The 25,885-nt window shown below is 30.9% G+C and overlaps 5 protein-coding genes across 5 annotated transcripts in view; 3 read left to right on the forward strand and 2 right to left on the reverse strand.

The window, feature by feature from the left end:
• Positions 1-12: 12 nt before the first annotated feature.
• LOC112639425 (protein PF14_0175-like) lies at positions 13-3,938 on the reverse strand. Its single transcript, XM_025413258.1, has 8 exons — positions 3,723-3,938; positions 3,429-3,647; positions 2,615-2,783; positions 2,183-2,528; positions 1,640-2,080; positions 1,163-1,553; positions 602-942; positions 13-426 (listed from the first exon to the last, which is right to left on the reverse strand). The coding sequence occupies exons 1-8, from the start codon at positions 3,897-3,899 to the stop codon at positions 285-287; spliced, it is 2,226 nt and encodes a 741-aa protein (XP_025269043.1). The 5' UTR covers positions 3,900-3,938; the 3' UTR covers positions 13-284.
• A 153-nt stretch (positions 3,939-4,091) lies between these two features.
• On the forward strand, positions 4,092-6,136 carry LOC105255631 (uroporphyrinogen decarboxylase). Its single transcript, XM_011265037.3, has 7 exons — positions 4,092-4,249; positions 4,337-4,689; positions 4,788-4,946; positions 5,072-5,233; positions 5,366-5,503; positions 5,583-5,756; positions 5,860-6,136. The coding sequence occupies exons 2-7, from the start codon at positions 4,393-4,395 to the stop codon at positions 5,998-6,000; spliced, it is 1,071 nt and encodes a 356-aa protein (XP_011263339.1). The 5' UTR covers positions 4,092-4,249; positions 4,337-4,392; the 3' UTR covers positions 6,001-6,136.
• Positions 6,137-6,203: 67 nt separating this feature from the next.
• LOC105255629 (coiled-coil domain-containing protein 40) lies at positions 6,204-9,797 on the reverse strand. Its single transcript, XM_011265035.3, has 8 exons — positions 9,564-9,797; positions 8,819-9,441; positions 8,409-8,652; positions 7,860-8,270; positions 7,260-7,781; positions 6,820-7,110; positions 6,596-6,754; positions 6,204-6,480 (listed from the first exon to the last, which is right to left on the reverse strand). Exons 1-8 carry the CDS (start codon positions 9,795-9,797, stop codon positions 6,253-6,255), a joined length of 2,712 nt encoding a protein of 903 aa, XP_011263337.3. The 3' UTR covers positions 6,204-6,252.
• A 745-nt stretch (positions 9,798-10,542) lies between these two features.
• On the forward strand, positions 10,543-14,246 carry LOC105255630 (protein TAPT1 homolog). The gene is made up of 7 exons (XM_011265036.3): positions 10,543-11,068; positions 11,886-12,040; positions 12,139-12,236; positions 12,311-12,651; positions 12,753-12,850; positions 13,061-13,276; positions 13,488-14,246. Exons 1-7 carry the CDS (start codon positions 10,879-10,881, stop codon positions 14,073-14,075), a joined length of 1,686 nt encoding a protein of 561 aa, XP_011263338.1. The 5' UTR covers positions 10,543-10,878; the 3' UTR covers positions 14,076-14,246.
• Positions 14,247-15,598: 1,352 nt separating this feature from the next.
• Positions 15,599-25,885, forward strand: part of LOC105255628 (cGMP-dependent protein kinase, isozyme 2 forms cD4/T1/T3A/T3B) — a 41,652-nt gene continuing 31,365 nt past the window's right edge. Inside the window, exon 1 of the mRNA XM_011265029.3 lies at positions 15,599-16,545. Coding sequence (XP_011263331.1) covers positions 15,887-16,545 — 659 coding nt within the window. The 5' untranslated portion in view covers positions 15,599-15,886. The remainder of the gene's footprint in view (positions 16,546-25,885) is intronic.

A 25,885-nucleotide genomic window follows, 5' to 3' on the forward strand; every position in this document is an offset into this window, starting at 1 on the left:
TTTAGAATACTAATTTCTTTTATCTGGAATTTCTCTTTTCATTAATCATAAGTATGTTTATAAAACACAAAATAATATGTAAAATTTACGAATATACAGATATATAAATATTTCAGGAATCATTTGGATATTCCAGCAATATTTAAAAAATATTTAACATATCGAATGGAACATTGTATAAAAGCTTACACAAAAATATCCCATACATTTAACACATTGCATACATTTTCAAATCTATTATCTATGTCTAAATCTCGATAATATACATTTTATTTTCGATATATTCAAATGTTCCCGAATCGCCAAGTCCCCTTGATATTCTGTTGATATAATTTTTCCGCGTGTCTTCGCGCTTTCCTACGAGAAAATACTCTTCGAAAATACCAATCGGCGCTACGCCGCCGTTGCTTTCTGCGCGAATTAAATCTGCGAGAATGAAGAGTATTATTTGTTAAAGATATAAGGATTAGAATCTATAGTGCCTTAAGTATAGCAAACATATTTTTTCAACATAAGAAACTTATATCTGTACTTATATCTTATAAACTTATATCTTATATCTTATTATTTGTTTCTTAAATTTTATTTTTCAAATTAATACCTTTTATTATCGCTCTGCCAATCCATATTTATATAATCCTGGTTATTTTGCTTTGTTACGCGGCTGTTAAACGACTGCTTAGATTTATGATAATCATTAAGATGCTCCGACATACGATTCTTAATTTCATTCCGAGGGAGTTTCTTCTTTTTTCGTTTTATATTCTTATCATCATTATTAAGAATCTTTTTAATGGAATCACTCGATTTAAAGTGATCCTTCTGTTTTGGTTTATTCTCCTCAAACAAAACTTTTCCAGAATTTTCATAATCCAATACAGATTCTTTACTATTTGTATCATGTTTGTTGTTAGAATTAGCAATACAATTCTTTGTTTTACACTAAAAAAATTTAATTTATATTAACATGTAACTTGAATGGAAATTACATATGTGATATTTCTCTAAATCTTTCTCTCTCTGTAAATGCACTATTTTTATATATTATATCAAAATTTTTGCATTCTTCTCTTCTCTGTTTCTTTTTCTTCTTCTAATTTGAAATTTATATATATAAGAAATCAATAATTTATTATATAGATTATATAGATTTATAACTTACACTTGATGTGATAGGCATTACAGGTACATCATTAACATTATTAAATCCTGGACAAGAATTGGTTGAAAATGGACATACATCTTCTAATAATTGTATTAAAATATTATCGAAATTATCCTTTGACATGTCTTTTTGTATTCCAATTGATTGTAAATAATCATTCTCTTTTATACACCAATTAAATGACTCTTTATTGTTTTCTTCATTTTCTATTGGTTGTTCTAAGAATTTACTATCTTTATGATGCTTATTTTTTAACCATGCATTGTGTCTCTTTTCATTATATTTAGTGCATATATGCTTCAACATTTTTCTATTCATTTTTTCTTTCAAGTCTGATGGAAATAGCTGAGAAGTATTATGTATTTTATCACTAGCATTTTGGGAAATCCTAGTATATAATACAATAATTTAAATATACACAATGATAATTATAATGTGAATTATAATGGAAATAAAAAAAATGTTATTACTTACTTTGTGATAGTATAATGTTCATTCTTAACTTTTTCATTACTTAAAGAATTCTTTCCATCATAAATTTTCTGGCTCTTCTCTTTATCGTATTTTGTATGAACTATATTATCGACTTCTTTGATTTGTTCCTTCCCTGATCTATTCTTATTTATTTTTGTGTTCTTTTTTTCAAACATTTTTGGATTCAATTTTTTTGATAAATAGTTTGAAGAACAAGATTTATCATAATTTTTGAAAAGCTGGTTATTTTCGGTTAATTGTTTCAACAATTCATCATCAGGCAATATATTTTTCAAGTCACATAATTTTTTAATCAATTTGTGTCTTTGTTTAGTATATTTATAGCGCACACTTAAAGTTAAGTCGTTCATTTTTTTTATCAAATTAGAGAGAAATAATTTAGAAGCAACATATATTTTGTCACTATCATGTTGCAAAATTCTGAAATATAAAATATAATAATTTAAATGTACAAGAATTTATAATTTAGAAATGAGAGAACTTTTGTGAATTTCATTATTTTATTACTATTTTACTACTTACTTCAAGGCCAGAGAATTGTACTCGTTTTGTGTATTATTAAATAATAGCAAGTTTTCATGAAATGCATTTGTACCGTTCACAATATCCAGTATTTCATTTATTTCGTTTTTCAAAGAACTATTTTTATCATGAATAAGTGCTAATGATGATAATACATGTAGAGATACTTGAAGTTGAGACACTTGATCCAACGAATGTGGATCAAAATTGAAAGATTCTGCTGTAATAGAAGGTTTGTTATTCGTTATATTCGCAGAATCTTCCTTAAAAAGCAGTTCTACAAAGTGTTCCATAATTTTCTTATCAACTGCAGTACGTGCTTTAATTTCATTCAGCGTAGTATTCACTGGAAACAAGACACCTGATTAAAATATAAGCAATAAATTGGAATATAGATTTTAATAAGATCTTCTATGAAATTATTGATTTTACCTTCTGTTAGGGCTTTGCAAGTATTAATAATATTGTGACTTACAGTCTTAAGACTTTCAGTATTAATCCCATTTGAGATTGGATCAGTTTCAAGAGTTACAAAAAAATAGCTAAGAATGAAACCAACAATGATACCAATTATAAAAGCCAGAAAAACATTCCTATTTGCCTATGTAAACAAAATAATTATTTTAGATAAGATAATTCTATTACATCCAGAAAATATAAACAAAAATAATTATTGCAGATCAATAATAAAATGAAACTTATATATGCATATATATATGGTCTTTCTTAAAATAACTAAATTTTTTAAAATAAATGACACTACAAATTGTATTAGAAAAATTATATTTTATTTTACTCAAAATATACTCCTTCAAAAATAGTACAATGGTATGTATACTCAACCATGTAAGTCAACTTTTGAAGGTAATTTTTTGGGATGTTATTGAAGATGCTTGTCACACGAGACTGCTTGAATGTTAGAAATGCTATAGCAATGATGTCTTTTCATCAGAGCTTGTTTAAAAAATAATTGCATCGAGCTATATCAGGTGAATATTAATATAGCAATTTGATTTTGAGCTAAAAATAAAGAAACAATAGTATTTCCACATTGAAATAACTATAAGCGTCCTCAGTAATTTTTCAAAAACTTTTATCCTCCAACTTGGTTGAGTGTGCAAATCACTATATTGCTTCTCAAGGAAATAAAACAATCATTTTGACACAATTTGTAGTTTTTTCTATTTTAAAAAAGCTTAGTATTATTTAGACAAATCATGTATATATAAAGACATTTATTTAATACTTGTTTATTTATTTGTATTTCCATCATCTGCAGAGGCTCATGTATTTTATCCTTAATTTGGCTGATTTGGAGCGTATTTGTATTAACAATCTCTGCATCGCTTTCTGTTATGACAGATATACCATCGGATATATCCTCTGGTTCTGCATTTATGAACGAGATTTTACTATCGCTACTGCTTGTCTGTGCAGTCTCAGTAATCTCAGTATTTGAATCCTCCTGAAAATTAAGAGTGTTCAAGTTTAATATTCCAATATTATTCATACTTGCCCACAGTACCAAAAAGTTTCATACGTCAACATTATTTTGCACATTAGAATTCTCATTCTTCTGTACGTCCAACGATTGACGGGTTTCATTGTCGCTGTTTTGTTTACCAATCCAGTTCAATTTGATCCACTTATCCTCGTCTACGCTCATCTCCACCTCTTCCACATGAGGGCAAATTTCGTTGATGTTTACATCATCCATTGTTCTCGTTAGAGAACAACCTAACAACCTCGCGTTATTTTTCTCCTTCCTCTAAACTGACATTTCCCCTCACCCGCAAGACGATTAAATAAACAGATCCTTCTATGATTAATCTCTTTTCCTCTTCCCCCCCTTTATTCTATCCTTTATTATATTCCAAATCAGTTGTCTACTTCTATTCTGTCCCTTTCTCCTTTATTCCGAATCAGCTGTTTTCTTCTACTAACATGACACTTGACACTTCCCTCCCCGCGCGACTCAGCTGTCACGTGACAACAGCTGTCACGTGACCACGTGGAGTGAGAGAGCATGACACCTTCCTTTTACGTTCGACGTTTCTCTCTTAAAAAGTATGTATATATGTATATATTGTAGGAATTTTATATATATCATACAATTACAATACAGTGTAATAATAAAAAAATTTTCCATAAAAGGAAATCGCAGGACGAGGGACGTACTAGACTCGGGATTCGAAAGGACGCAGGAGAGAATGATTGAGCATAATTTTCCACCCTTGAAGAATGATCGCGTCCTCAGAGCGGCACGTGGGGAGCCGGTCGACAGGGTGCCGGTTTGGGTCATGAGGCAGGCCGGGAGGTATCTTCCCGAGTTTCAGGAGGTCAGAGCCCGGTACGATTTCTTCGCCATCTGCCAGACCCCGGAACTGGCCTGCCAGGTGACCCTGCAGCCGATAGAACGTTTTGATCTCGACGCCAGTATAATATTCTCCGACATCCTGGTGATCCCTCAGGCGATGGGCCTGAAGGTCGAGATGGTAGCGGGGATAGTGAGTGAAAACCTCCTGCAAACTTATGCATTTTGAAAGCAACGTATGTCATATTGTACCTTGGTGTTTATTCTCTGTAAATAAGAGGTGTCTTTTAGGGTCCGGTCCTGCCACAACCCTTGGCAGATCCTAGTGACTTGGCTAGACTCGTGCGACCAAACGTACAAGAGGCTCTGGGATACGTCGGGGATGCTATAACATTGACCCGGCATAAATTGGATGGAAGAGTGCCATTGATAGGCTTCACCGGAGCACCTGCAAGTACTTTCATAGAGAATCGTGCAAAATTGAGAATTATTTCAATACAAGAATACGCACATTGTAGATTTTTCCTGTGTTATAAATTGTATAAGTTGCACATGTATTAATCTTTACTTTTTAGTGGACTTTGATGGGATACATGATCCAAGGAGGAGGCAGTTCCACAATGGCAAAGGCAAGATCTTGGTTGTATAAGTATCCAGAGGACTCTCATAAATTATTGCAGATGATTACAGATGTTATTGTGGATTATTTAGTGATGCAGGTGAAGGCTGGTGCTCAGGTATATTCAGAATTATATAATTTGACAAACATTAAAGAACTTTTTTACATAAAAAGAATTTTTATAATATATATTGTACAATACAATAATAGTATAAATGAGAGAAATGACATTATATTATCTTTTTCCAAGTTACTTCAAGTATTTGAAAGCAATGGCGATTACTTGGATGATGCATTGTTTACAACTTATTCTTTCAAATATCTCAAACAAATAAGCGAACGTGTACGAAAGCAATTGAAAGAAGCAAATATTCCAGAAGTGCCTATGGTATTTATTAGAATTATCTTGAAATGAACAAAAATTACTTAGAAACATAGAAGATAAATCTTGAACCTGTTTTTTATAGATTGCTTTTCCAAAAGGTGCAACCGTGAATTCTTTAAAAATTCTCGCTAAAGATAAAAGTTACGAAGTTATAGGCCTTGATTGGACTGTAGATCCTGTTGAAGCCAGAAAACAGCTTGGGCCTGATGTTACGTTGCAAGGTAACATGGATCCTTGCGCACTGTATTCTCCTCAGGTATGTTACATATATTTTTTTTTAATTTATAAAAATTATACTAATTAGTGATAATTACTGGTACATTTACAAGGATTTTAAATATACTTCATTATTTTTTTAGGATAAAATTGTTGATCGTGCACACAAAATGATATCAAATTTTGGTAAAACTCGATATATTGCTAATTTGGGTCATGGTATTTTACCGGATACTCCCATTCTATCTATGGAAGCTTTCATTAAAGGGGTACATTCTGCATAAGTATATCTTTACAATCATAAATACATATATATATCCTCCTGAGTCCTTTGCTCGATTTTTCGAACATGATCTCTCTTTCATATATCTATGTTATGCATCAGATTATCACACGTATATATATATGACTTATGAATTTGTATAAGTTGTTGATTTTGTTATTCATTAATATATAAATTAGTATATAAATTATTTCATAATTTTATTAAATACATTGCATTGCTTTATACTTTCTCGTTTATATTTATTGGAATTTTACAATATTTCCAAAGTTAAAAGTATTTTCTGAATATTATTCTTCAATAAAGGAAAGTCTTGGCTCGTTCGTTCCATTACATATTTCAAATAATCGTGAAGAATTTGTTCATTTTGGAATTCTTCATTTATTGCTGCTTCATTTTTAAAAAGCATTTTGTATCGGCCGCTTTTAATGTCTTGAAGCATTTTAGCTTTTCGTTGTTTAAAAATTAACGCTTGCAAATTCTGCAAATTAGATTTCCTGATTATAACAATAATTAAATTTCCAAACAAATAACAATTCTAAACAAATTCCAAACAAATTCATAAAATTAAAGAAAAGATAATTCACACAACATACGTGATATTTAACAGCTTCTGTTTGTATTATTTCCTGATCTACATTTGGGATAACATCTTCTATCGTTTTTAATACCGTTTGCGATTCCTTACATTTGTCGAGTGTATCTTTTATTTGACATTCTTGTTCGAATATTCTATTTTCAATTTTCTTTGTATCCTATAATAAATAATCAGAATGATTTATTTTTCAATTAAGTCTTGGAACAAATTGATAGTAATTACCTTCGCGATTTGTTTTATTTTCAATTTCTGATCAGCAAGACGTTTACAGAATATAACTTTTTGATTGTGTTGTCCTTTCGGATCTTTCTTAAATTTGCTCATAACTTTATCTAATATAATGTCTCTCCGCGCGACACAAAATTCCATATCATGAATCAATTTTTCTTGTGCCCTGCGCAAATGTGACAGACGCATTTCCATTTTATGAATTTCGCTTTTCATCACAGCAATGTCACCACCATTACTACGCTCATCTTTTAACTTCTTTGTTGTTTCTTGCATTAACTGTACCTGAAGATATAAAGTAAATTAAACGATATTTTAAGTTTATTTGTTTGAAATAAATAATTAAATATTATGTAATATTATGTGGCAAATGTTCTTATCCTCTATTATAATTACACATTATTTTATTATCACATATATATTTAAAATTTTACTTTTTTCTCCCATGATAAACTCTGTTGTTGCACCGCATCCAGATTATCTTTCAAAACTATCTTTTCCTCGTACATCTGTTTTAAATCACTTTGCATCTTTATTAGATTTAATTCTGCATCTTCGAGGGATTGCACTCCCTCATTTTTTGTAATAGAATTTTTGTCTTCTAGCTCTTCCTTTAATCCTTTCTGTATAACTAATTGTGCATTTATCTGCACCAATCTTTGTTGCAATAGATTTAATATTCTCTGCATATTTGATTCTTCCTTATCGAGCATTTCCAAGGTATGCTCTAATTTCAAATTCTTTTGATCCATAATCATAATTTCCTTATTGAGAAGATTAAGTTGTTGCAGCTGTAAATCTCTTTGTTGGCTCAACGAAATCATGTATCCTTCTTGTCGAATCCAGAATTGCTGTGATTTTTTATTATCTTGCTGTATTTCTTCTATATTTTTTTCCAAAGTTATTATTTTCATGTCAAGCGGATTAACTTCTTCACCACCAGTATGTGATAATATCTGTTAAAAAAAATATTATCAGGGAAAAACTCTTTAACATTCTCATATTTTAATAGAATTTTCAATCGATAATATTACCTCTTCAATAGTTTTATTCAAACTAATAATTTTTATTTGTTTCCTTTCAATTGTTGTATCATGTTTCTTAATTTCTCTCTGAATCTCATCTATTTCTTTTCCTTTTACATCATTATTTTGCAAAAGTTCTTCCAATTCTGCCTTTTCATGAGATATGTATGCATTGAGTTGTTCCAATTCTAATAATTTTTTGCCATAAAAATTTTCTGTTTCTACTAATGATAATTCTTGTTCTTGTATTCTCTCTTTAGAATCCACTAATAATTTATTTAAATATCGAGCTGCTTTATCATGTGCAACTTTCTCTTCCAGTTTGCTATATATTATATTTTCCAACTCATTTTGCTTACTCAAAAATTTTGCAAATTCTTTATCAACTTCTTCCTCTTCATGTAACAAATATTGCCATTCCTAAAATGTGAGACATGCATTAAATAATATAATATACAACTATGTAAAAAGTATAATATAACATGTATATTTAAATATATTTTTTATATGTTAATAATTTGATAGCTTTCAATAAATATACAATAATATTTAACGTACATTATTAATTAAATCAAATTCATGCTGTTCATGTTCACTAAATTTTGCCATTTTTACTAATTCAGATTGCAAATTATTTAGTTTATCATTTTCCACCTCCATCAGTTTTGAAATAATCTGTATATTGTTTTCTATTCGTACATGCAATGAAGTCAAATTCTCATTATTCTCTACTTCTTTATGAGTTTCTTTCTTTAATTTCTCTATTTCTGTGTGTAACGTGTTGAAGGACTCGCATATTTTCCTGAAAATATATTGTACTACTTCAATCTTTCCCATTTAGCGAATGACAGTAGAGTTTCACTGAAATAATTATCTCTTTAAATCAATAGATGTGATTGTTTATGATATCATCTTCTGTTAAAAATCCATTCATTCAAATCCTTAAAGATTATGGAGATATTACATACTCGCGTTCTGTGTTCAATTGCTCGTAAACTTTATTCCGCTTAGTAATATTCAGTACAACAGAATTCCAAGCATTGCATAAATTCTTATGTTGCTTATGCAACGCTTCTAGATCGGCATTAACGTCAGCAATCATCTGGCTAATCTCAATTTTCTCTTTATTTTTCAATTGTAACTGTATATCTAGATTGGCTATCTCATTCTTAATCTTCCATATCTCCTCCATGAGTCTAAATATTATAAAATCTTTCTGCTGCTTCTGAGCAATTAGATCTCGTTGAATCGCCTTATCTTTCCTGGACACTTGTTTGGAAATAGCTAGACTATTTTCGAGCTCCTTTTGCCACTCCGAAAATTGTGCTTGTAAAGCTGTAAGTTGTTCCAACTCCTGCGCAAGATTCTCCTCTTTCGTTTTCTCATCTAGCAATTTAGCATGGGCGATCTTACGAACGTCTCGCGCCTCCTTTACACGCGCATCTTTCTCTTCGCGCAATAAAATTACATTTGTTATCATGTTTTGATATTTCTCGATTGTCATTTGCTGCTGTGCTATCTCTTGCTGGGAATAATACAACTGTAAGCTCTCTGCTTCGTGTTCTTTTTCTATAGATTTTATTTTGGCCTCCTGTAAAATATAATTGCAGTTAATTATTAAACAATTATATATGTAATATATTAGTTTTATTCATATATGTATTGCATTTGATAAATTCTTTTTAAATCTGGAAAGGAGAGTAAAATCCTTACAAGCTCTAATATCTCGCTGCTCAACTTATTGTCAACACGGACAAGATGTTCCCGCAGAGCATTTTGGAATTTCTTCATCAAGGAATCATCTGGATCCAGAATGTTTGGCACATTTAAGGAGTTTGGGTCTATCCATAACTTTTTCTTGAATCTAGTCCCTAATTGCTCCATGCCAGTATTGAATTCATCATCAGGAGGTGCATTTAAAGTGTTGCTTTCGGCCGGGGTATCCATCGCAGTATTCTGGACCGCACAATATTTTATAAAAAATAAAATCTTTCTGAAAAAAACATACACAAAAGAACTCGCTTTACATTAAATTGATCTGTGTGATCCAAACTGTTGTTGATTCAAACTAGATATGTAACTAAGGAAGCATGACATCATGACATTGTCATTATAGCATTATAGCATTGTAGCATAATCAATATTTAAATTTATTTAATACATCAGAACCGATTTAATTAATATATATATATATATATATATATATATATATATATATATTAATTGATATAATTAATAATGTTTAATTGTTATTAAACAAATAAATTAATTTTTATTAATTAACAAATATAATAAATTTTATCAATTATATTAATTAATTCTGTTATACTTATTACAATAATTAAGAAATATAATAAATTAATTTATTAATAATTAACAAATTAAATTATTAATTATAATAATTGCTTAATTGTTAATTATTAATTATATTTAATATCACATTTAATAGTCTTGATTTTATTTATAAATAACGAAAAATATATAATTATGAGATTAATTTTTTACCACATATTTTATATCTTGATGACAATTTATTAGTGGAATTAATAATACTTTATCGATGGTTGGTAATTAAAATTTCCTGCTAACAAAATCAGCAACAATATCGACGCTAAATAAAATTCTCATACTTTATTATCGCAGAAAGATGAGTTACTAGTCGTGGGACGGAGAATTTCAATTATACTGGTTGTCAATAAAATGTAATTCACGAATATATATTATATACGGAAGACTTTGTGCGCCTACAGTTTTTACGAAACACTAGGAAATCGAGATTAATAGTGAATCATGTAACAAAGACTCTCTCCCCAGACAGGCATCAAGCTGACACGAGCCCACTATTGGTTTAGCGCTGTCACCTGTCACCTTTGAACGCGACGCACGTTGTTGCTCCTTCGTTGACAGTTCGAGTGAGAGATCAGGCACGGTTATGTCTGAATAAGAATATACGACGAGAGTCTTCGTGCTGGGAGAGAATGCGTTGCATTCGCGGTGCTCGTCGTTGAGTGTCTTATTTTAGGCAGCGATGCAGGACATGCGCCTCGTCGATGGGGATATGGAGGAAAGTTGGCCGGAGAGGAGGACCATCAGGTTCAGCGGTACCGACAAGACCAAAAATCATGTGTCATCCAACGATAAACCGCGGGTGGAAAGCGTGGATCCCCCAGATTATAGGTCGGGATTGTCGGACGGGCAAGATGCGGAGAAGAAACGAAGTATATATACACGTATACAGAGTGTCAAGGCAATCTCTTCCCAAAAAAAAGCTCTTGTAGCTTACCTCGAGAGCTTTTCAAAACACTATAATAAAGTATTTTTTCGAGTTATAAGGCTTGAAATAATCTCTTAATTTTACCAAAATTAAAATTTCCAAATTAATTACTTTAATTTGCAATTAACAATTACATATTTTTTTTTTTTAAACAATTAAGTGTTTTCTGTACACCAATTGATTCCTCTCATTATTTTGTACATAAAAATATTAAAGTAAGATAATCTAAAAATAAATATTTTACTAGATATTTTATGGTTTATGTAAAATTGAGAGATTATTTCAAGCCTCATAACTCAAAAAGTACTCAATGAAAAAATACTTTATTATGTTTTGAAAAGCTCTCGAGGTAAGCTACAAGAGCTTTTTTTGGGGGAAAAGATTGCCCTGACACCCTGTATATGCGAATGATTGTTGGAATTTATTTGGCGAGGCAGTAAGATGTTTGCGAAATGAAAATCTGCTAGGGAGGAAAACTGGCATGATGAATTATGTTTTGTTAAATGTAAATAGACAGGATGATATCTATCCTTCTGTATAGATGCATCATAACAATATTACAATTCTTGCAGGATTCACATGGAAAAATAATGTGAATGAAACAGTCATTAGTTTGATATTTGACAGATTTTCATTTGAGACATGTCGTGTCATCAATTTGATTTATACTAGAAATTCTCATTTTGACAGTAAAATTTTTATATTATTGCATAACTTTGCTCTTGTAAGCTTGATTAAATTGAGTATATTTAATGTTTCAGGTGTGTCATTGATGCAATTTCTAAGAGCGGAATTAACCAGAGATTATCAGCTGGAACATGACGAGGAGAGATTCTCTGCCAGAAGGGAAAAGGTTTACTCCTTTATAAAAATTCCTAGAGAGGTGGAAAACTTTATGGCATATGGTTTTTTTCAGGTATATACAACAATATTATATCGTTATGAGAACAAAGTAATTGTCAAAATTATATGATATTTTTAGAATAATTTTCATTACTATTGTTCTTGTTGTAGTGTGCAGATTCCTTTCTCTTTGTGTATACATTTTTACCAATAAGATTTGCAATGGCTCTATGGGCAGTGATTACGAGGCCTTTACGACATTGCTTGAGGTACCTGAGGAATTAATCAATTAGTACGATATATATTCATTTATTCAAAAATTTTCACTTATCCTACTTTGTAGGCGCAAAGATGGAAAAGTTGGCGGGAGAAATACAGAAATGTATCTAAGCCCAGCTGAGATGTGCGATTTATTAAAGGGAATTGTAGTGGTAGGTTGTTGGGCAGCCACCTGGAAAGTCGACACCTCCATGATGTATCATTTGGTTAAAAGTCAGTCGGTTATAAAGTTATATATATTCTACAATATGCTAGAGGTGGGAGATCGCCTTTTCAGTGCTTTTGGCCAAGATGCTATAGACGCTCTACTTTGGACCGCTACCGAGCCACGCTCGCGTTCAAGTTCCACTCGTACGCCACATCTGGGTACATTGCCACATCTTTTTTTCGCCCTCACTTATGTGTGTATCCTTTATATATAATTATATTATAATTAATTTAATCCTGACGTGATAACTCTAAGTCATAGAACATGATATATATTCTTTGACTGTGTTCTCATAAAGTGTTGCATAGCATATTGGTATTATTCCAAGCAACGACGTTAAATGTAGCGATCAACAGCAGTAACAAAGCCCTCCTAACAATTATGATGTCTAACAATGTAAGTATACCATGGAAAGTGTGAAGCATAATTTTGCGCATCTAACAATAAGAAAATATAGCAAATTTAACTAAATAAATAAAGTAACAAATATAATATACAAAATATAAACGAACTTAAAAATATATACCAAATGTCTTTATATATCACATAATCTATATATATGTCAAATATATATTAAATAATGTCTAATATATCAAATATTTTTAGTTTGTAGAACTGAAGGGTTCCGTGTTTAAGAAGTTTGATAAGAACAACTTGTTCCAATTAGCTTGTGCTGATGTCAGAGAAAGATTTCACCTAACTATGCTGCTCCTTGCAGTGAGTCTACAAACAATGAAAGAGTATGCATGGCACAGCGATCGTTTTGCCGTTTTGCTGCCTGACTGTGTCTTGCTGTTGATTGCAGAAATTCTCGTTGATTGGGTTTGTATTGTAACATAAATTATATTATTATATTGCGTACAACATGTTAAGAAATATGTTAGATTATTGTATTGATAATCGAACTTATTATCGTATTATTCTTATTACAATTTTATAACTCAAATCTTGTGTACTTTATTAATCTTTGCTCGTTTATATATGTTGTTAACGTTTGTCACTGACGCTAATATTACCCTATATGTCTGTAAAGGTGAAACACGCATTCATCACACGTTTCAACGAGTTGCCTTCAACCGTCTACAGGGATTATACCGTGAGTTTGGCTTATGACATGATGCAGGGACGTCGAGAAACAGCGGTCTCGGATCCCTCGGATCTGGTCGCACGACGAATGGGTTTTATACCTCTTCCTCTGGGAGTCGCCATGGCTCGTGTTCTATGCACAACCCTTACGCCATCCGCGAGACCCGCTAATATTATACTTCTACTATTAGCTTATCTTATACTAGTGGCTCTTCGCATATTAAATAGTTTAATTATTCTCGGTAAAGCGTGCGACATAATATCGCACACACAAAATACCGATAAAGACGACATAGGCATGAAATCTCCGTCGCATAAACGTGCTAATAGTACCGACATGAAGAATCCAAATCTTGGACCGGCCATCCTCTCCAACAGCGCCGTCAGTTTGAATAACGTCTGCTTGAACGAGGTATTTCTAAATACGGAAGAGACGCAAAATAAAACTGAGAAGCTTCAGTGTAACGCCGACGAGTTTACAGTTGCCGCGAAAACTGTGCTAAGGACAGGAAGCGAACCCCTTCTTCCACAATGACAAATCTTAATAGCGCAATTAAAGTACAATGGTTTTTTCTTATTTATAAATTGTACATATTTTCCGTTGTACATACATATACATGCACAGATATTATATATGGATGCTTTTTTGCAGTAATATTTATATAATGTATCTATGTAAGGATAATACATTTTTGGTTATTGTTTATTCGCACGTTTTATTTTTAAACGTCTGCATTTTTGTATGCAAATTTATATGAAGTCTCCTTTGAGCGAATTTTTAGTAATTGTGTTTTAATAATGTATATATCACATACTTAATTTAGCCAGTATTTTTACTTAGATTTTTTAATTCTTTTGAAATCGATTTTTTTCTTAAAGATATTAAAAGTAAATATCTCCTATAAATATTTTATATATTTTTAATGTTAAGAATAATTTTTTAAAAGTATTTTTCAAATTTATAAAAAATTTACTATCTATATGACTATGTATTTTCAATATGTATAATTTGCTTTGGATCTAGATATATATTCATTTATCGCAATTTAGTAATAATGGCTGCATCAAAGTTTTATAATTATAGAGATATTGTTACTTAAAAAATATCAAAATTCTTTAAACTAAAAAATATCAAAATTCTTTAAATCAATGCTAAACAAAATTTGGCTTTCTTTAATGAGAAAGCCAAATTTTGTTTAGCATTGGTTTAAAGAATTTTTAATTGTATATTTTGATATTTTTTAAGTAACAATATTATAAATCGAAATAAGATAAAATGTAAAGATTTGACGACCGGTAACATTAATTTTATCGGAAAAAACGATTTTGCACAATTACTTTCATTGATAAATTTACTTTACAAATAATGTATTTTTTTATTTTTTAAAGAAACTTTCAATATGTAAAAGTTATTAAAGAAGATAAAATAATGCTTTCATCAAAAATAAAAACTGTTAGAAAATTCAGGATTATAAATAAAATAATTTCGCGCACAAATAAAATAGCAAAATTTTTTTTCATTAAAAATAATAAATCAAAATCCTGTATAAAATATTTAAATGCAACGCAGGTGCGTCTAATCGAAAGTGTAAAATTGAATAAATACTGAAGTAAAATTGAATAATTTTTTGTCGGAAAGAGAAAGAAAAAAAAGATATAAAAAGAAACAAACATATCTAATCAATTATAAATTTCTAAATTTACAATTTACTAAGATACAAATATTTAAATATTATTAGTTAAAGTCAATTAAAAGTCTTTCAATAAAATCAATTTAATATTTTTATAAAATTAATTAAAAATAGAAAACATTTATTTTTAAATCACTTAAGAATATTTTAATAAAATGATTTAATAATATTTTTATAAAACGAATTAAAAATATAAATATTTTATCAAGACCAATTAAAACCAATTAAAAACCGTATATCTGCCTTTTCGATAGACGCGCGAATCCAGTCGATTTTCAAAATTCATCGTTACGTCACAGCGACGCGACGCGCGAGCCACTCTCCCTCTCGCTCTTCCCCCTTCCCTCCCTACTTCCACCAATCCCGTACTCGCTCTCTCGCTCCTTCTCTCGCGCCGTCCTTTTTCCCCTCCCCACCACCGACCGCACAAGCGCGCACGCGCGCGCGCGCGGGACGACACAACACGAACGGACGGTGGAGAGGAGGCGGTGGAGGAGGTCGGTCCTCCGCTCTTCGGGAGCGCGAATCACGCGAATTCGCGCGATAGTAACGTAGATCGACGACGTCCTCGTCGGGTCCCGGTCGCGTCGCTCCGAGTCCTCTTCCCTCTCTCTCTCTCTCTCTCTTTCGCGCGCGCGCTCAGAACAGGAGTTGAATGGACAAGGGTACCAAATACCGAGTGCCAATCGGCGACGCCTGCGTGTCTATGCGCGTGTGCTTCGACTCGCTGTGCTGCTCGTCGACGCAGGACGACGCTGCCTCGTCGCAGCTGCCGTCGACGCACGGCGCTGCCGCCGCCGACGTCGTCGCCAGCAACAGCGCGACCACCATCACTACCACCTCCAGCGCGGCGCAAGTGCCGTCGCCGCACATCGTCGTCGCCGCCACCGCGGGAGGTAGTGCGTCTCACCACCAAGCCGTAGCCATGCCGAGCCTGGGGGAGCTCCTGGAGATGCTGCCCGCCAAGGACCGTCGTATCCTCGAGCTCCAGCAGCTGCTGTGCGACAAGGATGAGCGAATCACCGATCTCCAGGACCTGTTGCGCGCCAGCGACAAGCGGCTCATCGATCTCCGGGACCTGCTGCACGCCAAGGACGAGCGAATCGCCGAGCTCGAGGCGGCTGTCTGCTGTCGCGACGCCGAGATCCAGGAGCTGCGCAGCCATCTCGACAAGTTCCTCAGCGTCCTGCCCTTCAGCGCGGCGCCTCCGCTCACGCCGACCAAGCCGCGCACCCGCGATCGCGCCCAGGGGATATCCGCGGAGCCACCGCTCCAGGAGCTCGCGCCTCTCGCGGTCGTCGACAAGAGCGACAGGTTCGTACTCCACGCGTCTGGATTATTCAATGCTCGCGTATATGCCCGTACAGCACAGAATATTGTAGCAACATTGCGGCAATATTGCGGTAATATTACGGCAATATTGCAATATTTATTATAATGTTACAAATATTAATAATATTGCTGCAATATTCTGTGTTGGATGGGATGTGCATGTGTACATATTTGTCACGCATACATGTGTGTGTGTGTGTGTCGTGTGCACGCCCGTTCTCCTTTTTTATCCTCCTCCCCCCTCCTCCTCCTCCTCGCGCGCACCTTGCGCTCCGACCTTGCCTCGCCGACCCTCCAATTTCCCGCATTAAAACGTGGATATTTTTAAACATCCGTTGAATGCGCGAGCGCGCGCGCGCCTTCCTCAGCTGACGTTTCTCGATTTTGACAGACGTGTAAAACGCGATCGACCGTCAAGAGTGCGTACATGTATATATGCACCGTCGATAGCCGGTGATAATAAAGTACAGTGCGAGGCAAAATGATGGCACGTATACACACGCGTGTCCTATATATTGGGCGCTCGAATAAACACAAATGTCTCTCTTTCTTTCTCTCTCTCTCTCTCTCTTTTTCTTTTTATCTCTCTTTCTCTTTGCACGGAGTATATTTTTAGAAAGTTGTTGCAAACGTGAAAAAATGTAGGAGCTAAAAAATTAGCAATTCCTACTTCGTAGGAAATGCAAAGAAGATTGTAACGTTGATTATTTAATAAGATTTATGTTCCGCTCGTGACATTCACCGGGTGTATTAGAAATTATTTGTACACTTTTCGTTTTTTATTCTCTTTGGCAAAGCTTGTCCTCGAGAAGATTTGACATCCTAATTCTTCTACATTTATCGTAAGAGAATGTATAATGTATGTATACAGGGTGTGCAAGATATTTTCCTTTTCGGCGATTTTTCAGAGACGAAAACATTAAGCGGTTCATTTTTTTTTTGTATCAATTTACAATCACTTTATACGAATGCAAAAAAATACATCTTACTAATTATAGCATCGAAGGTGAGATGAATCTATAAATCATAGATCGATTTGATTTGTATGTTTTATAAAGTTAGATCAGATTTATACAAAGTTAGGTTTATCAAAATTTGCGACTAATTTCGCGCGTTAATTAACGATGAAAAAAGTTGTTATAATTTCGGCAACAATTTCTTTATTATTACGAGTATGCAAAAGTGATCCTTGTCCATTGATTGAACTCACCGACTTTGAGATCGTTTTTTTTTAAACATCTTTTTTTTAATTCGTCGTCGCTAGTATCATTAACAATTTATATTTATTTTCGGACATCCTTTACCTTCACGAAATTACACTTTTGCTGAATTGTAACTAATATTTTTTTGCTCGGGTAACCGATTACATATTTTTCTAACGGGTCTTTTTGATAGTTTAGAGATAAATTGATTGAGATAATTTTCTTCTATTGTTACAATTAAATGCCTTTGATTGAATAATTAAATATCTCTTATTAGATCTCTAATTAAAAATTTGTGGAAATTATTTTTAAGATACGATTCAAAAATAATTAAAAAATGAAATTTTGCGATTTATTTGCTAAAGATTGAGATACGCCAAAGTCCTTTAAGTCTCAATTATTAATTATATAATTATTTATTATATTAGTAATTATATTATAAAACTTTTTACTGATTTAATATCATAATTTCTTATGATTTCGAATCAATTCGACATGTACTTTGTAAAATCTCAATAATATCAAATTACAAGACACACACAATATAAATTCGCGTACAAACAAGACTGAATTTAAATCAGCACGAATGTATATTAAAGTAAAAAGAAAAAAAAGAATAATATAATGCCGTATATTAATTATGTCTATCGATATTCCGGCCATGCCTACGGATTTTATTTTTAGTTTCTCCAAAAAAGAAAAAGTTTAATACAATGAAATCAGAAAAAAAGGAGAATAATTTCGCAATTTTCTCTACTTTTGTTTCATATTATTTCAATATTTATTTCAATTGTGTTCGATTTATTGACGCCTATGATAATTCTGTTTTATTTATCAGGTGTACACGCGACTTGATACGCGCGTAGGTGCTTAAATATTAACACACACACACATGTGCGCGCGCGCGCGACGCAAATATTGAAGCCGGCGCTAATAAATGTTCGGCGGGGATTTGCATTCCGCATGTTCGAAGGCAGTAGACCTATAGGTTACGCCATGAAAGGTGGAGAGATCAGTATAATGTTTTCCCTTACGAGAAACTTGCAACTGACATTTAATCTTTTGCGGACTGGTCTTTTCCCTTTTCTTTAGATGAATAAAATTTATTAAATTACCGCACGATTGCTATTTAATAAAAAATTGGTTTTGATTCTGGCATGCAATTTATTTAAAAATTTACGTTTATTGTTCTATAACTTTTTTTTCAAATAATTATCGAATATCTTTCATAATCGAGATACACTAAAAGTTGCTAATACATTTTAAAATTTCGTGTATTTGAGGTTCTCAAAAAAAGCTCAACTACTTTTAATTATTATAAATTGAATGGAATGCAAGAAATAAATAAGCACAAGAATAAGAATTTTAAATGTATTGCGCGCACTTTTATTTCAGAAAATTTATCAAAAATAAGAAAAAATGTGATTCTGAAGATTAAAAATCGGATACAGTGTCGCATTCGTTTATTAGAAAGTTAATCTATTTAAATATTATAGATCTTTGCTCGGTGACTCGACTATTGCCTTTACATTATCATGGAATGATGCAAGTTATGGAAAATAAATATCCCGTGGTTTTTAAATTTCTATAAATTACTTTATATTTATTTTTACTATAATTTGACTTTTTATATAGATATTATTTATATTATTAGATAGATATTATTAGATAGATATTATTAGATAGATATTATTAGATAGATATTATTTATATTATATACGAAAAAAACGATTTTATATTCATATGCATTCTACAAATAACGACCCATCATGTTAACTCTAGGAACGAATAATTTTTTATGAATTTACATTACTTTACGATAATATTTATAAGGGATTTAACTGAAAAAATATGATAAATTTGTGGGAGAATAATTTGCTGAAACTTATATGTATATTTTTTCTATTTACTTATCACAATTTTTCTTAATATTTAAGATTTATTCTAATTTTGACTCCATATTTTTTATAGAAGAGTTATTTTTTATTTTATTTTTTTTAGATATGTATATTTTTAGATATGTATATTTTTAGATATGTATTTTTTTTATTTATTTATCACGATGTCCATTATGTTTTCATAATTGAGCTACCTGTTGGAATGTATTATCATCTTATCGTATCACATAAAAATTCGAGAATACATAACTATCTTATCTACTGTTTTTAAAGAAGCAACAAAATCTACTGTCGTCGAAGCAACGATGTTTATCGATGATAATCGAAATTCGACGCGCGAACGCGAAACAATCAAAACGCAGGTCAGCAGCAGGTGCTAATTTTAAACTTGGTGCATTTCATTATGCAAGCGCTTTCATTATGGATGGATCAATGCACGCGTTGCGATTTCCTTTTATCGTGCGGTGGTTCCTGTAGGGCGTGGTTGAACGTGATTAATTAAGTGGCATTCGAAATTTCGATACGCGTTGTGTAATCTCAATCTCTCTTCGCTCTCGATTTTTTATAACGAGATACATGAAATATATTTTGGACTTTTTTTAACGAGGCCTAGATCTATAAAATTAAGTTTTATTTTATCAACTTATTATTATACATCTTATATTATATTATATTAATATATATAATATAATTACATTATTATATTATTAGATTAATATATATATAATATAATGATTGAAAATCAAACCCTTTTCACGCGATTGAAATGAAATGCAAAACTGATAAAATATCTTTATAATAGAAAAAAATGTGTGGCATCGAATAAAAATTTGAAATGACAAATTTTTTAAATACGACAAAATATAATTTTCTAAATGACTCTCTGAAAAAAATAGAAATATAAAAAGATAAAATTGCAATATGCAAATTAAAAATATAAAATTATCAATAAAATATAATTTTTATCGATAATTTTCAATTTTCAATTTTCATATTTCAATTATATATTTTACATTAAAATTGGAAATATAAAATTATCAATAAAAATAAAATTATTTTTATTATACAATATTTTATTATATATAATTATTTTTATTATATAATTATTTTGATAATCTTATATTTTCAATTTTCATATTTCAATTTTATATTTTATATTTTTATTTTTCTTCAGAAAGAGAATAATTTAAGAGAAAATTATGTTTTGAAAATTTATATTTTTTTTCTGAGAATATAATCTCCACATGTTTCAAATTTTTATTTCATACCGCACATTTTTTTTTTATTATGAAGATATTTGATCTGCTTTGCATTTTGTTTTATTATATCAATCGCGTGAAAAGTGTTTCAATCTGATATCAAGGATGTATAAAGCAGGAGTGGAGAGGATGATACTAACATTTGTTGCGTCTAAGAGACCTGTTGTATGCTGGAAATACCTGTTGCGCCTAAAACACCTGTTGCTTCACGCTTTATTCCTTTCACCTATTGAATTATCATATTCCAAAGTTTTTTGTTTTCATTCATAAGATCTTTGTTGAATCTTCATCCATTTCTGCCATTGACACAGAATCCTTACATTGTAACTAATCGTAATTTAAAAACAATAAGTTAATTTAATTAATTTCCATTCAATTTTTCGCGAAAAAAATGTATCCCTCTTCATGAAAAAAAAAAGATTATTTTATTTTCGTTTGGATAGCACGAGAAATTTAATCGAGCGAAATTAATCAGATTTAGAATGTTATCAACAAACAAATTATAACAAAGAGTAAAATTTGCATTGATCAGAAATACACACCTTCGACCTACATACGTGAACCTATTATCAATGCAAGATTAGCGCGTTGTTTAAACAATCTTACGATTAGCAGCGAGTTAATCGTCCAACTGTGTGCATTGGACGTTGCATTACTGCGTAATTGCAGATGGAATAGTCATTCTACGTAGCACGTTGCGCATTCGGATTCGAGCTAGTTTGCATCAGTGCAACGCGTTGCAGAAAGAGGCACGAGCCATTTCCAGAATGCCAAAGATGTTTCGCGTTACATTCATATATTCATATATTCACTCAAGTAAATACACTGTGCCAAATGATCCGTGAATAGTTCTCTTGTAATCTCTGCACGTCACCTCCAAACTCATTTTGCATCGCGACTTTTTACATGGAAATATATTTCCCTGTGCCTTTTTATTTTAAATTCTTTTTTTCCTTTATTTAAATATATATTTAATTGATAAAATATATTATATAAATACTTATTATATAAATATTAATATTAATATAAATATTATATGGTATTTATATAATATTTTTTAATATAAATATAAATATTATATTAATGTTATATAATATTTATATAATATTAATATAAATATTAATATTATATAAATACATGTTTATATATATTTATAAAAAAAGTATAAAAGTATATATTTTATATATATATTAATATAAAATTTTAATATATAAATACACTAGACAAAAAATATACATCTAAAATATAAAAGATATATTTACTTACCCGATAAGATATATATTTATTTAATCGATAAAATTAGCTCTCAAGTTCTTAAATAAATGCAGACGGAAAATGGGATTTAAAGTGGCCAATTTATCTAAAAATAGAAGTTAAGGAATCTTGGTACGTTCAGCGTGATAGCAGAATCACGTTATAACGAGCTTCCGGTTTTCGCCCGGTACACGCGAGATCTCGGTCACACCCGCTATTATGAAAACAAAAAGAAAAAATACGACGACAGATAAGAGCTCGCGATGCAGGAACTATCGTTGTGTGTTTACACGTGCGTATGGAAGACTGCGTAAGTTGTATCATCGGATCGATCTTTTACCGCGATAATCAGAGTATCGCGGATAACGATCATCCATCGATATAGATATACATGTCGCGCGGAAAAAAATAGTGACGAGCGATTTTTGCCGAGGCCTCGTTATCTTCTGCGACGGAAAATGGCCTGAGAATCACTTCCGTTAATAACATTATGAGAAAAACGAATTCGCCATAATTTGTATGGTATAATTAAATTAAATGTTAAATACTAAAATATTAACAAAATATAAAAATATTAAAAAATAAATGTTAAAATATTTATATAATATTTTAGTATTATTTAAATATTAAATAGCAATATTTAAAGACTAAATATTAATATTAATCAATTTGTTGCTTTATATATAATCATAAATTTATTTCTTTTAACGATTATCTGAAAATATTGATGTTGAAAATTTAAGTGGTTGTTTTATATTTACATATTTGTTTTGAAGACTACTACTACAACGAATTATAAATGATAAACAAATATATTATAATAATTGCTCAAAGATGCTACAGATTTAAGAAATATGAAATTCATATAGATGTACTAACGAAATGTCATAATGATAAAATGATTAAAAGTTATATTAATATCAATTTGATATCAAATTATTAATGAATTAGTGAAATGTTTCTCAATTTATTAAAATAAGTTCGATTTTATTGTCCACAAAGTTTAAAAAATGATTGAAAATAATTCAACACAGATCGTTAGAAAGGAAAATTAATGCAAATTATTTACATTCCTACGATTTTAATATTAAAATATTTCTCAAATTATTTGCTAAATATTTCATAATTTTATGATTCCTTTTAAATTTGAAAATCTATCAAAATATTCTTCGATAGCTATTAGATAAAATAAAAAAAATCAACTTTTTTATCCTTATGTATCCCTTTTTTAATAATTTATAAACCGTACAGATTAAAAAATTTAAATGTTGTTTTTTGTTAATTTTAATATTAAAATTTTAATTGTCTTTAACATTTGATATTGAAACATTTAATTGCTCTCAATAAGCTATATCATTCCCGTATTTAATGCTCATGAAATAAGTTTTTGATTGATACATCTTGAAAGCAATTGGTTAAAAAATATATTAATACCAATATTAGAAAAGAATTTAATTCTTCTGTACGATAATAAAATACTTCCACATTTTTTGATTATTTCAATTTAAGCGATAAGCAATAAATTTGATACTGTATATCTCAAGAGAACAAATAAATCAAGAAATATTTTAATGTCAAAATCTGAAATTTAATTAATTGCATTGACAGCTTATTTTTCGCAACAATATGTTCTCTATTATTTTTTAGATTTATTTCGCGAATAAATTCGGGATTAGAATAATAATAAATTAACATTTAATTATATTATATATTTAAAGTTTTTTCTCCTGCCGTGGAGATTAACAGAGACCTAGAAGTGCGTGATGTCTAAATTAATTGTAAATCATATATGCTTATTTATTGTTAGACAATTCTGTAAATATAATATAATTTGATCCAACACCAACTCTCTAAACTTTTATATCTCAAAATAATGTGAAGTTAATTAGATTAAGTAATTGTTGCAGATGAGCAAGATGAGCATTAATTAATTAATTTCAGAAGTAATAAAATAATAAAATAATAAAAATAATAAAATAATAATTTACCTGACATTCGTATCTTCGGGCCTTTCTCTCCTTGTTTATTTGTTCTTCATGGCACTGACACGACACTCTCTTACAAGACGAAAATTATAATTAGACAAAAGTACGATTCACTCAGCGAATTAGAAATTTCACGAAATGCCATCTCTGTTGCTCATAAATAATATGAAATGCACACATGTTATTGCAATTTTATCATCTCTCATTATTGCTAATGTAACAATCGTAAGGACTCATCGCATTTCGTATTTTTCTAATACTTGTCGCGATCGCACTTCGAGAGATAACGACGTATAAATATTCGAGGGAGATGAATACGCATATATACGAGTAATAATACGCGTGTAAATATTGTGACGTATGGCGCGCTGGTGTTTTTTGTTTTTGTTGTCATTCTCGCGACGAGACTCGATGGGGGACGGGGGGGAGGTGGAGGGGTTGGCTCGCGAGATGCTTCGCGACACGTTCTTTATTTATTGTGTTTTCTCGATCGCGATGAGTGCTAGAAATCAACCGCGATGATTCTTTACGATTATTACAATTAGTTTCGTAACAAGAAATCGTCAAAAATTAAGTACATTTCGCATTCACGTGTATCCTACTTCTAATCTAACGTAACTTCAGGTTGGGTCGCGCGATTTGTCAGTGCCAGTGTGGATTAGAACTTCGTGAATTTTGCGTAATAAAGTCTACTAATCGAATTTTGATCGTAATTAACGTTTTGGCAAATGACGTAATAATAAAGAAGGACAAACGAGAAAGGAGAAGTAGGCTAGGGAGAGAAAAAGAGAGGGACATTGAGCAACGATAGAACAATCATGGAGGTATGTCATTTATGTATATAATTAAATGTTAAATTATAGCTGATTTTATTGGTCTAACTCAAATTTACTCCTCGTGAAATAAATTTAAAAAATAATTAAAAACTCATATTATTTATTTAAAAAAACTATTCAAAAATATTAATACAATTAATTGTTTCTTCTATTTTGATATTAAAAATTAATAAATTAGCGAATTATTTGTTTTGATTGAATTTATTGGAACGCTTAAATCTTTTGTTATTTTAAATATATTAATATTAATATTATTCAAGCTGTTTATTTATTTTTAAAATTGTTGTTGCCCAAGCAATTGAGAACTAAAATATTTCAGGAAATATTTTTTATCAAATTGAAGTATCTTACTTTTGATTATTTTATATAGTTAATGTATTTATAAAATTTTTGACATTTTTGAAATTTTCTTGGGCGATTAATTAGAAATTAATTCTGATATATTCGTATAATTTGTTAAATACACAAATATTTTTTCGGAAAAGTAGAGTACCAGCAATATTAAATCAAGCTCCTTTCTCTTTCACATATCATTTTAATATTAAAATTTAATAGTATTTTAATTTCCTATTAACTTTGTGGTAATAAATTCGAGAGTGGAGCAGGAAATTGGTAGATAAACTAGCCTTCGATTATGTCATACATCGGGATTTTTGAATTCTTGTGATCGAAATGTCAGGAGATCTGAAAATATCTCCCTTTATGCGTGCGATTTACAATTCGATTTCAAATTACAATTTCTTTTGTCGCGGTTTCTATTCGCTATTCTGCCTTCAGAGAATCCATATGTATGCAAACCCGAGATCACCTCGTCGAGATACATCGTGTCGATTATTCGTATGCGCGAGGAGACGTATATACTTGGCTCGATACTTGAACTGTGACGAT

Source organism: Camponotus floridanus, unplaced genomic scaffold (genome assembly GCF_003227725.1).
Source record: "Camponotus floridanus strain SB8 unplaced genomic scaffold, Cflo_v7.5 scaffold64, whole genome shotgun sequence".
In the NCBI taxonomy this organism is placed as follows: Eukaryota; Metazoa; Arthropoda; class Insecta; order Hymenoptera; family Formicidae; genus Camponotus; species Camponotus floridanus.

What these genes read in the sequence shown, in the direction of transcription:
- LOC105255631 (XM_011265037.3), top strand. Translation starts at nt 4,393, where the DNA reads ATGATTGAGCATAATTTTCCACCCTTGAAGAATGATCGCGTCCTCAGA. An exon ending in TCGAGATGGTAGCGGGGATA is followed by an intron (nt 4,690 to 4,787) that starts GTGAGTGAAAAC and finishes GGTGTCTTTTAG; the next exon opens with GGTCCGGTCCTGCCACAACC. An exon ending in TAGGCTTCACCGGAGCACCT is followed by an intron (nt 4,947 to 5,071) that starts GCAAGTACTTTC and finishes TTTACTTTTTAG; the next exon opens with TGGACTTTGATGGGATACAT.
- LOC105255629 (XM_011265035.3), bottom strand. Translation starts at nt 9,797, where the DNA reads ATGGATACCCCGGCCGAAAGCAACACTTTAAATGCACCTCCTGATGAT. An exon ending in CAATTGAACACAGAACGCGA is followed by an intron (nt 8,653 to 8,818) that starts GTATGTAATATC and finishes ATATATTTTCAG; the next exon opens with GAAAATATGCGAGTCCTTCA. An exon ending in CAGAAGCTGTTAAATATCAC is followed by an intron (nt 6,481 to 6,595) that starts GTATGTTGTGTG and finishes TCTAATTTGCAG; the next exon opens with AATTTGCAAGCGTTAATTTT.
- LOC105255630 (XM_011265036.3), top strand. Translation starts at nt 10,879, where the DNA reads ATGCAGGACATGCGCCTCGTCGATGGGGATATGGAGGAAAGTTGGCCG. An exon ending in CAATTATGATGTCTAACAAT is followed by an intron (nt 12,851 to 13,060) that starts GTAAGTATACCA and finishes AAATATTTTTAG; the next exon opens with TTTGTAGAACTGAAGGGTTC. An exon ending in CAGAAATTCTCGTTGATTGG is followed by an intron (nt 13,277 to 13,487) that starts GTTTGTATTGTA and finishes ATGTCTGTAAAG; the next exon opens with GTGAAACACGCATTCATCAC.
- LOC112639425 (XM_025413258.1), bottom strand. Translation starts at nt 3,899, where the DNA reads ATGGATGATGTAAACATCAACGAAATTTGCCCTCATGTGGAAGAGGTG. An exon ending in ATGTGCAAAATAATGTTGAC is followed by an intron (nt 3,648 to 3,722) that starts GTATGAAACTTT and finishes CTTAATTTTCAG; the next exon opens with GAGGATTCAAATACTGAGAT. An exon ending in AAATACAAATAAATAAACAA is followed by an intron (nt 2,784 to 3,428) that starts GTATTAAATAAA and finishes TTGTTTACATAG; the next exon opens with GCAAATAGGAATGTTTTTCT.